The 12,313-nt window shown below is 36.6% G+C and overlaps 2 protein-coding genes across 16 annotated transcripts in view; one reads left to right on the top strand and one right to left on the bottom strand.

The window, feature by feature from the left end:
• LOC135222732 (uncharacterized) overlaps positions 1-12,313 on the bottom strand; it is a 377,836-nt gene that overhangs the window by 244,293 nt on the left and 121,230 nt on the right. The window lies entirely within an intron of this gene.
• LOC135222731 (excitatory amino acid transporter 3-like) overlaps positions 1-12,313 on the top strand; it is a 472,230-nt gene that overhangs the window by 430,907 nt on the left and 29,010 nt on the right. For all 15 annotated transcript variants that reach the window (XM_064260959.1, XM_064260950.1, XM_064260958.1 and 12 more), the window contains 2 exons: positions 8,427-8,618; positions 11,644-11,771. In XM_064260959.1, the coding sequence (XP_064117029.1) occupies positions 8,497-8,618; positions 11,644-11,771 (250 nt within the window). In that variant the 5' untranslated portion in view covers positions 8,427-8,496. The remainder of the gene's footprint in view (positions 1-8,426; positions 8,619-11,643; positions 11,772-12,313) is intronic.

The following is a 12,313-nucleotide window of genomic DNA, read 5'->3' as shown; positions in this document are numbered from 1 at the left end:
AATAATAATAATAATAATAATAATAATAATAATAATAATAATAATAATAATAATTATAATAATAATAATAATAATAGTTGGTGGGTTTTGAAAATTTTTATAATTTACCGTAGGACAACTAAAGCAGAATTTACGTCATATATAATCGTCCACAAAATTAGTTTCTTCTTTTTGTATGGACAGATTCCAGACAGTTTCGCCAATATTGTTCAGTTTTCAATATTTGGAGATTCATGGGATTCAAGACTTGGATTGTTTTAGCCTTCTGTCCGTTTGTATTTCTTTAAATGTGAGAACTGTTCCCATTCGTATATTGCCTTGGTTCATCTCGTGAACTTATTTTTTTATTTTTTTTTACGGAAAACTACTTACCGTATATTTGTCCTTACCAAGAAGTTTTAGCGACAGATACGACTTTTTTTGTTTGTTAGTTTATCACTGCTATAGTAGATTCACATCATCCGTGCATTTGATATCTAGGCCAGTCCCTTACGACGCTCCTGATTGGCTGTTGATAAGCCAATCACAGGGCTGGAAACTCCCAGTCTCTCGAGAGTGTTCACTTAGGCAGGATGTGTATACTCCATCTCTCCTGAGGGATACGGCTTAAAAGTATCACTCAGGAGACTTGGAACGTACATCCTCCCTTATATGAACTCTCTCGAGAGACAGAGAGTTTCCAGCCCTGTGATTAGCTTATCAACAGCTAATCAGGAGCGTCGTAAGGGACTGGCCTAGACATTAAATGCACGGGTGATGTGAATCTGCTATAGTACTGACCTATTAGCTTTCTTTCGTGGTTGCTCGGATTTGCATGTCATTGCACAATCTGCACGTAGACACAGATGGAGATAGATGATGGACCCAGCGGACAGAACTGTTGACATTGAACTGAAGACTTGCCAGAAATGTTTTTCCACGAATCGCCTCGTCCATATTCATGTGTGAGGTTTTTTTTTCTTATGTTGTCATAGCACTGTTGTGCAAGCTGTTTGGAGACTTCCCCGTTGGCATTGTAAATATAAGGGATGATATATTTTTTTTTTTTTTTTTTTGGGGGGGGGGGGGGGGGGGGGGGGGGGGGGGGGGGGGATTTTTTTTGTGGGGGGGGGGTATTTTTTATTTTATTATTATTATCTGAGAGACTGGTTGGAAAAACAATTGGTAATTACTGATGGGAAAGGGCCGTAAAACAAAATGCTGCTTTCCTTTTCATGAGAACTTCAGAAGTTCAGAGCAAAGATGCAATTCATTACTACCCTTATACAATTCTCCTTGTGTTTGGATAATTAACTTACATTTTATTTATCCGCTTGTTGATTTGTTAATTTATCTGTTTTTTCAAATAACTGATCTCTTCTTTCTGCATTTCCCATTGCCTTCAGTTACTTCTTGAGAATGGATGCCGTAATATTGTTTGGAAGACTGAATTTCAAGTCAGTGGCCCCTTTGGTGGGCTTGTTCCATGTAGATAGGGTTCATCTTCTGAATAATAATAATAATAATAATAATAATAATAATAATAATAATAATAATAATAATAATAACTGTGAATAAATCAGAACTCTTAAAGGTCATTGCAGCCATTAGAAATAAGAATATATAATTATCCTGATTTTTATTTTATGGCGAGTATAATTTTTACGACGTTATATCATGAAGCTTCTTATGTAACCCCATTTGTTAGTTCTCGTTACCAAAGGGACAGAATAAATAAATAAATGAATAAACAAGTAGTGATGTCAGTCCTCTCTCTCTCTCTCTCTCTCTCTCTCTCTCTCTCTCTCTCTCTCTCTCTCTCTCTCATAGTCGGTCTTATCAAGTTGTTGATTTTTTTTTCTTTTTTTTTTCTTTTTGCTTAAGGTCTCGAATAGGTTCATAAATATTTATTAGGTGATGCTTATATTTCCTTGTGCATCAAATAGTTTCTGTTGAATTGTAATTTCATTTTATGGAAGAATGTGAACCATATTTCTTTCAAAACATTGTTTTGGAAATTTTTTTTCGAAGAAATATTTTTTCTACATTTTAAAAAAAAAATTTGACAAAATTTTTTTAAAGATTGCAACCGTATATTGGCCGGAATTGCGTGTCTTTATTTGTCAGCGTATCAAAAAGGTCATTTGTCAGCATAACAAAAAGGTTATTTGTCAGCATATCAAAAAAGTTAATTTATCAGCATATCAAAAAGGTGATTTAGCAACATATAAAAAAAGTTAATTTATCAACATATCAAATAGGTAATTTGTCAGCAATTATAAAATTAATTTGTCGGTATATCAGAAAAGGTCATTTCCAAAATGTATCACAATCTGTGAAAGAGATTGCATTATTGTCAGGGTCATTACATTATATACATCGTGCGCGGTACGAATATATATTATGGACCTGACAACACCATTGTAGCTCTGTGCCTCTGATTATGTCAAGAGATAACTTGAGTTGTTTTGAAAGCTCGCATTCTTTTGCTGGTGTTCCACTTTGATTTTGATGTGGTTTATTTCTCGGTTTCTCGTTGCTGTGCATATTCGGTGTAGCGGTCCCTTTTATTCTGTTCTTTGTGTACACTATATATGTGACCGTTTTTGTGTACACTTTATGATCGTTAGTGATCTGCATTTCCTTCCGTCGGTTTCCTATTATATAAAGCTCTTGGTTTTAAAGCTAATGAAATTCCCAACATTTCGACTGGTTACAAAATATCTAAGCATATGAGGAACCTCTTAAAGGTTCCATTATATGTCATTTCAGAACCTCAGTGCACCTCGTCAGGCTCGCGTCAGGCACTAATTTAAAGTTCTGCGCGGCGTCCCCACACCCCCAGCTGCAACCCTTTTCGTTTCTTTTACTGTATCTCCATTCATATTCTTTTCCAACTCTCTTTCCACCCTCTCCTAACAATTGTCTCATAGTGCAACTGCTTTGAGGTTTTCCTCTTATTACACATTTAAAACGTTTGACTCTCAGTTTCTATTTCAGCAGTAAACGATCCCATAGGTCCCAATTTTCATATTCCACTGCTTAAGTATATTTGGCACGCAAACACATGAAGGACGCTGGCAATCTCCCACATGTGGTATAGTTCCGTGACTAGGAGTGTTGGTTATGTAAAGTGACGCGCTAAAATAATAATAATAATAATAATAATAATAATAATAATAATAATAATAATAATAATAATAATAGTAATATTGTCTTCTTTTTTAATTTCAATACGCTTCTTATATTACAAACCTGTGTCAAACTGGTCTTGACCCATTTATTTTTATGTCAATGTTTCATCTTTTCAAGTCAGCACATCTTTTGTGTGCAGTCATTAAACTTGCCTTATGTTATCGCCATGTAAGCATTAAATTGCTTCGGCGAATTTTCTGCTAATTTTATGAATTTGCATCAAATATTGACAAACAAATATACTATACTATATTATTATTATTATTATTATTATTATTATTATTATTATTATTATTATTATTATTATTAATTATTATTATTATTTTTATTATTATTATTATTATTATTATTATTATTATTATTATTATTATTATTATTCAGATGTTGAACCCAATGGATATGGAATAAGCCCACCACAGGGCCCTCTAATTGAAATTCAAGCTTCCAAAGGATATTATTATTATTATTATTATTATTATTATTATTATTATTATTATTATTATTATTATTAGTATTATTATCATGGTGTTCGTTAGAAAGAAGGAAAAGGTGGTAAAGGGAAATACAGAAAGAAGATGTTTCACGTATAAAAAAAAGGAAAACGTAGATTAGTGAATTAGTGGGTAGAGAATAATACTCATCTTTTCCAAGCATGTCATCCCGTGGCGGTGAAAGATCACATAACTTTCTTTAATAGCTCAAAAATTTTATCATTTTAGGTATTGTGGTCATATTGGTGTGTACCCTGACATTGCAGAAATGACGATAATATAAGAGAGAGTTGAAAGAAAAGTATCTCCGGTTTTTTTTGTTTTGTTTTTTTTTCTCAGACCATTCTTTACACTCTCTAAAATCGGCAGAATGAATATTGACGGAAAATTAGTTTTTTTTCTGTTATGATAGATCCCTGAAGAGCGTAGAGAAGACACACACAAAATAGGTACAGTTTAGTAAACGTACTCTCTCTCTCACACACACACATATGTACAGTTATGGTAAACGTACTTCATTAAAAAAAATTTCATTTTCAACTTCATTTGAAAAATGATCCCTGTTTCCCATTTTTGTGGAGAGAGAGAGAGAGAGAGAGAGAGAGAGAGAGAGAGAGAGAGAGAGAGAGACCACGGAAGCATATTACGCGCGGATTATACCGGATCACATGAGCTGATCCCTCTGCAATCTTGCCTCATTATTTTGCTATGAAAGAGAAATGGAAAAATAAGAAGTTTCTCTTCCTCCTCCTCCTCCTCCTCCTCCTCTCCTCCTCCTCCTCTCCTCCTCCTCCTCCTCCTCCTCCTCCTCCTCCTCCTCCTTGTGATGTGATCTTCCGTTTCCTTATTCCCACGTGTCTTCTCGTTTGTGATTTTGTTGAAAACAATTAAGAATAGAAATATATAACTATAAAATATACATTCAGTATATATACTACACACACACACACACCCTTCAACTGTTAAACATTTGATGAACCTCCAGTATGTAAAACTTCCTAAACATCAGCCGCTTCAAACACCTACACAGAATCCTCACCAGCAACATGTCAAAACCCCCTACACAATACCCCATTCACTTATCTTTACAGAGCAAACAATCCTTGCCAGAACATCTTTCAGACTGTGTGTCAGTCCAACACTTCAGTTGTCTCTCATTTTGCTGTCATTCCGTAACACCTCTCAATTAGCTGTGTACAGTCATCACCAGAAGTGACACATTAGGTGTGTACAGTCATCACCAAAAGTGACATATTAGCTGTGTACAGTCATCACCAGAAGTGACACATTAGGGTTGTACAGTCTCACCAAAAGTGACATATTAGGTGTGTACAGGTCATCACAAAAGTGACATATTAGGTGTGTACAGTCAATCACCAAAAGACACAGTAGCTGTGTTACAGTCATCACCAGAAGTGACACATTAGGTGTGTACAGTCATCACCCAAGGACTATTAGCTGTACAGTCATCACCAAAAGTGACACATTAGGTGTGTACAGTCATCACCAGAGTGACCACATTATGTGTACAGTCATCACCAAAAGTGACACATTAGCTGTGTACAAGTCATCACCACAAGTGACATATTAGCGTGTACAGTCACACCAGAAGTGACATTAGGTGTTGTACAGTCATCACCAAAAGTGACACATTAGGTGTGTACAGTCACCAAAAGTGACACATTAGCTGTGTACAGTCATCACCAGAAGTGACACATTAGGTGTGTACAGTCATCACCAGAAGTGACACATTGTGTACAGTCATCACCAAGTGAACATTAGGTGTGTACAGTCACACCAAAACGTGACATATTAGGTGTGTACAGTCATCACCAAAAGTGACACATTAGCTGTGTACAGTCATCACCAGAAGTGACACTTAGGTGTGTACAGTCATCACAAAGTGATATTAGCTGTGTACAGTCATCACCAAAAGTGACACATTAGGTGTGTACAGTCATCACCAAAAGTGACATATTAGCTGCGTACAGTCATCACCAAAAGTGACACAATAGCGGTGTACAGTCATCACCAAAAGTGAAGCAATAGCCTTGCACAATCATCAACAAGAGTGACACAGCTGTGTACACTCATCACCAAAAGTGACACATCAGTTGTGTACAGTCGTCACCAAAAGTGACACATTAGCTATGTACAGTCATCACCAGAAGTGACACATTAGCTGCGTACAGTCACCACCAAAAGTGACCCATTAGCTGTGTACAGTCATCACCAAAAGTGGCACCTTCCTTTCGTCTCATATGACCGCTTTATCTCAAAATACTGGGAATATTCCCTGGACTAAATGCAAAAGTGTACACATACAAACATGTATATATGTGCATGTGTTTGTGCATATGTGCTCAAGGATGCAAACTCGCACTCACTGACTTAATTAGGTATTGTTAAAATAAGTTCCTTTGCGGATTTCATTGTATACAGCGTCACATAAGCAGGTAGTTCTAATTAGCGAAACATTTTACCATGTAAGTTAAGGCTTCGTCAATAAATGGATTATTATTATTATTATTATTATTATTATTATTATTATTATTATTATTATATCCATTTTTGCATCCCAGAGTGGCATTACACTAACTGCTGACCTCAATAAAAGTTCGTTGAAGAGCAAGGTGGGATAATACAAACTTAAAATGAAGAAATATTGAAATATCTATAATTATCGATAAAATTTGCTAAATTTACTGAAAGACTCTTACATAGGTTTATTCTTAATTGTTCTTCATTTTGAAGTATATTGTATAAAATGCATGAAAATACACATGCATAAACAGTACATATAGGTACATACTTAAAGTATCATCACTATTACAGCTTGGACAGTCAGTAACTCAATTAATTCAAAGGTAGGCATTGTAATTGTGAAATACGTGGGACCACGAAGGCAGATCGAAAGTCCCAAAGCTACGCCATATGTAACTTCGGTTTCATCACCACCCCGAAAAAAAAAAAAAAAAAACTTCAGGCCGAAAGAATTTTGTGGAGTAGGACGTTGATTTGGGAAGGAGAGTAGGCAGGAAGTCTTAGTCATCGCATTCTAAACTTACTGAGGAATTATAAATGAAGGATATGAATACTGGACCGTAGATCCTGCATTACGTTGCTGTTCTCTCTCTCTCTCTCTCTCTCTCTCATCACCCACCCACCCACCCACCCACGCTCTCCCACACCCTATTACCCACCAATTTTGGCCATCCCTATCGCTTTAATACCCCCACACCCCCCACCCCCCCCCCCCACCAGCCCTCCCATTCCCAGTGTAAACCGAGAGTGCTATAAAGGTCGTCATCACTCGATTAAGCCGCTTTGAATTAAACACTCGACGGTGCCTCTTCTCGATAGTGATAGATGGTTTCTGTCACGAGCGAACGTTACGTCCTCCGCTGTCTTTATCAGCTTTTAAAACGCTGGCTTTAAATTATCTCTCTCTCTCTCTCTCTCTCTCTCTCTCTCTCTCTGCACCAGAAGTTGTAAAGCAGCAACAGTGTGGAAGAGTTTAAAAGAAAACTAGACAAAATCATTAGGACACTGTGAATGCACAGTAAAACCTGCTCATACAGATAAGTGAGCACACGATGTCTCCTCGGATGGACTAACTAGTCTTTGAGAGATCCTAATCCTTGTAACTCTCTCCTTGCTTGAAAATGAATATTTTTCTGTGTACCATTCAGTCATTTTACCGTGTATGACATTGTTTTCGTATTTATAAATATTTTCTGTATTGAATAATATATGCAATATATAGTATATATACATATATATATGTATATATATATATATATATATATATATATATATATATATATATATATTATGTTATATATATGTGTGTATATATATATAATATATATATATATATATATATATATATATATATATATGTGTATATATGTAGTATATATCATGCTTAAAAAATGTATAAAAAAATATACTGCCAATTCAAAGAAATAATTCGGATAAATTGTTAATGACGCGAATGTCGAATTCCAAGACATCGCTTTGATGTGGATTCAGTTCAGTCCAAGTATTTGTTGTTGAGAAATAACCTGGCCTTATGCCAGCACGGCTCTTGCTCATAGAGTAGCCCGTAGTCAGTACTTAAGGGTGATATTATTCTAGAATAAGACAGCAGTGTGTTGTGGTTGTAAGGACAAATGTAATTTAATTCAAGATTGGGCCTTATTATATACCCTAAATAATTTGCAAAGCTCAGTAGCTCGTCCTGTGATTTTATTTTTAGTCTTCGGTGTCCTTAGATATTTTTTGAAGTGTGGCGCCAGGGTGATGGTCATAGGCTATTTATAATGAGAGAAAGATCTATAAATATCGACGTTTGTATTTCTTTTGGATTCAATTGTTTATTTTCGCTTTTTATTTTCTACCATTTAATGGTGTCTTTAGAATATATATATATATATATATATATATATATATATATATATATATATATATATATAGTATATATATATATATATATATATATATTCTAGAGACACCATTAAATGGTAGAAAATAAAAAGCGAAAATAAAACAATTGAATCCAAAAGTATATATATATATATATATATATATATATATATATATATAATATATATATATATATATATAATATTATATATATATAATATATATATAATTCATTTATATCAGTAATTCTTTGTACGTTGGATAATAGCCTTTAATTTTTTTTTCAAAAATTGCTCCGGAATTTAATACTTCTTGTTTGTTTCTCTCCTGCAGTAGTCAGCAGCAGCAGACAGTGGTGTGGTCGTCTGACGGTCGTACCACTACCACCACGCCAGCGGCCGCCATGTCCCGACCACGGTTCTCGTGCAAGCCCCAAGACATCAAGAATGCCATCCGGAAAAACCTCCTGCCCATACTCACCATCTCCGGCGTCTCCGGGGGCATCATCCTGGGCATCATCCTGCGGTAGGTGTGCTGGTTCGCTCCCCCCCCCCCCCCCCTCTCTCTCTCTCTCTCTCTCTCTCTCTCTCTCTCTCTCTCTCTCTCTCTCTCTCTCCCGAACTCGAATTCCCTTCTCTTTCCATGGCTTTTAGCTCTCTCTATCTCCTCTCTCTTTGCTCTCTCTCTCTCTCTTTCGAGTTGCCTTCTCATTTCTGGCTTTTACCGCTCTCTCTCTCTCTCTCTCTCTCTCTCTCTCTCTCTCTCTCTCTCTCTCTCGCGGTTAAATGTCCCTGTAATTATAGTTACTTTAAGAGCTTGTGTTACGTGACATCGCTTTTTAAGGATTACATTGTGTGTGTATGTGTGTGTGTGTGTGTGTGTGTGTGTGAATAATCACACTTTGTTTTCTTCACAGAATCAAACTGATGAATTTTCAAATCATAGTAGTAGTAGACTCTTTAATTTTAACGCTTGCTTTGTGTTGAAATGATATCTGATGTCATAACCTTAAACCTTAAGATACGGAAAATAGTAGCTTCCTCTTCTAGATTATTGTGTATCAGCTTTTCATTTCAGTTTCCCCTTAACTTCAATTTTCTTTTAGTCTTAGAGAGAGAAGAAGGCGCTGGTTTTCCAGTTCCCCCCTGGAAAATCCTCATAGCCAGAACTGAATACAAAACCCGGGGTTATATCCGATGTATATAGGAAGGAAGACCTCCTGTCCGATTCTTAGTAGCCAGGTCCGTAATTTATTCTTTCTCTCTCTCTTTCTCTCTTTCCAAGTACGTTCCTCTTACTCTCTCTCCTTCTCCTAGTGACTTTCGAATCTAGACCCGAGGATATACGCCGCTGACGAAATAAGGTTGGTCCAGGGTGCCAGATTTGAATATAACTTGGGTCGGGTTTCTCGTATGTATATATTTTTCTTACCCTGTCAAGTTTCGGAGTCCTCAGAAGGGAGGATGTTCTTTTGAGTTTTGAGAGGAACGTACTATCCTTTTTAAGTGTTCCATGGTCGCGCCACATCCAGAACTTCCATACTTACATAAAGATAACGTTGTCATTTTCTTCGATTCTGAAGACGCTACAAAAACTGTGAAGATTGCTGACTGAACAGTTTCACTAGAGAGAAAGTATTTATGTAACCTGTGAACGTTGGTTATATAGTATTTAATCGTTCGTAAACATACAGAAACATCCGGCAGGGGGTAATATGTAGCGGAAACCAGCCTGATGGAGGTCGCTATATTTTCTTTTTTTTTTTTCCACAGATATTTAGAGATCTCCCTTAACAGTTCCAATGAGAGGCGGGACTGTTAAAAGTGTCGGCATCCTTTTCATTAGATTTTAAAAAGAGAGTTATCCAGGTGGCATCATCCTATGTGTCTCTGCAACGAATGTGTTTGTGTTTGTTTACACAAGGCAAGACCAGAGAGAGAGAGAGAGAGAGAGAGAGAGAGATTTGTCATTCTTGAAGATCTAGTTGGTTTGATGACCCTAACTTTTGCAACTGGTTAAACTTGTTGGTTATTTTCTTACGTATTTACACACACACACACACACACACACACACACACACACACACACAGATTGTCATTCTTGAAGATCTAGTGGGTTTGATGACTAACTTTTGCAACTGGTTCAGCTTGTCGGTTCATTTCTTAACGCATTTACACATTTTACAGCTGCATTCAGCTGCTATTCTTTGTATCGATATAAGTTTAAAATACTTTTGACCTCGTCTGTTATATAGCCTGTGTTCGAATATTTGAGAAGATATTAAAGCGAGACTTGCTGCAGAAACGTACCTCTCTCTCTCTCTCTCTCTCTATCGAGGTCCACGTGTGTGGTCACCTGTCCCAGGGCGGGGGGGGAGGGGGGGGGGGGTAGGGGGAGTCGGTCATCCGTGAGTCAATACGTGATGGAGGCTCATGTAGTCTCAATAGGCACTTCGGTCCACTCGACGAATTTAAGGCTTAAATGGTCTATTGTATTTTCCCTACATAAACTGCACGAATTTAATATTACAGAGTGTGCCGAGAATCTAAATAGTTGCAATTGTACTTCTTTATGTAGAAGAGGACGGGTCAAAGAATGAGCGAAAGTCTGAAAATATTTAAAAAAAAAATTACCAAAGAAACCATAAAACAGAAAATTAAAAAAAATTGATTATTACAGAGGAACAGAGAATCAAAATAGCTTCAGTTGGAACTGTATATGTAGAAAAAAAACTGTTCAATGAATGAGAGAAAGTCTAAGAATACCAAAAAGAAAAAAAAAGTTACCATGAAACGTAAATTTTGTATGAATTGAATATTAGAGGCGACAGAGAATCATAATAGCTGAATGCATACCATTGCCTGTAGAAAAAGACAGTTATACGAATGAGCGAAAGCATAAAAAATTGTTTAAATATATAAATATCACCCCAAAAATGAAAATAAAATGTTGTATTGCATGGAGAGAGGTAAATTAAGGAGGAAGTGGAATGTTATATATCAATTACGCTGCTCAAACTCCGTGAGATTGTGACGTACATCAGTGCAAAATAGATTATGTGCCTGGCTGTCGAACTTCTGCAAAGTTCCAGAGGTCCCCCATTCCTCCTCACGCCCTTGGACTGTGGGGCAGCCTCCCTGCAGAGGATGTCGTGCCATTGGAACTTCTTCAGGAGTTCAAGCGACGATGAAATGCATCACTAATCTAATACAATTCACATCGAATCACATTTTGCCATTCGCTTCTGCCCGGAATGCTCTCTCTCTCTCTCTCTCTCTCTCTCTTCCTTAATATCAAATACCTGCCCTTTATGATGATACGTGTTATAGATACACAATTAAGCTACCGTATTTTAGTGGTATGTATGTAGTTAAGGTGTAAGATTGACTTGTTACCTCTTCTTCTTCTTCATCTGCTGCTGATTACGTTTTAGATACAGAGTTAAGGTAATATATTATCTTTGGCGTAAAATTAAGGTATGAGATTGGCTTGTAACTTCTTCTTCTTATTATTCTTCTGTTCATGTCCTTTTATTGTGTTTTCATTGCAGGTACTCGCGGAGTACACAATGGACGAAACGTGAGATCATGTACGTGGGTTACATCGGGGAGCTATTCTTGCGTGCTCTCAAAGCGCTCATTATCCCCCTCATCGTCTCCTCACTCGTATCAGCTATTGGTAAGTCTGTAAACATGTGCAGTGTTATGGTATGTTACGCCCTCGTAAGGGGGCGAGTGACGGACGAGTAGTGTTACGCCGCCACGCTTCGTGGGTGGGGGCGCTTTTAAGGTCATTTCCAAAAAATTATGACTGTGCGTTTTCGCTTTGCTTGTTTATTAAATTTTCCTTGGTATTTTCTCAAGCTTGGTTGCTGTCGGTTCAGTTTCCTTCATTAGCGTATCCACTTAGTAAGCAGATTCGTACAACAGTCATGTTTATTCAGTTTTAATTCTGATTTATTCCAATTCGAGCAACGCCATCTCGTGCATATTTGATTCACACTTTTACTGAAGTGTTACTCTGCTTCTTTGTCTTTGCTTTGCTTTGTTTCGCTTTGCACAATATTTTTTCGTTTCATTTCTATCCTCACAAATTAACTATCATATCTTGAATGTAATACTTACTCCGGCAGTATAGGTGGTCATTTGTAAATTAAATTTTGGTCAACTATTCAGATGTATTTTTGTAGCATATTTTAAGCAACTGTAACAATTCATTTA

The sequence above is a fragment of the Macrobrachium nipponense genome, chromosome 8, assembly GCF_015104395.2.
Source record: "Macrobrachium nipponense isolate FS-2020 chromosome 8, ASM1510439v2, whole genome shotgun sequence".
In the NCBI taxonomy this organism is placed as follows: domain Eukaryota; kingdom Metazoa; phylum Arthropoda; class Malacostraca; order Decapoda; family Palaemonidae; genus Macrobrachium; species Macrobrachium nipponense.
Note: the sequence above shows the minus strand (reverse complement) of the source record. Positions and strands in the feature narration are given on the sequence as shown.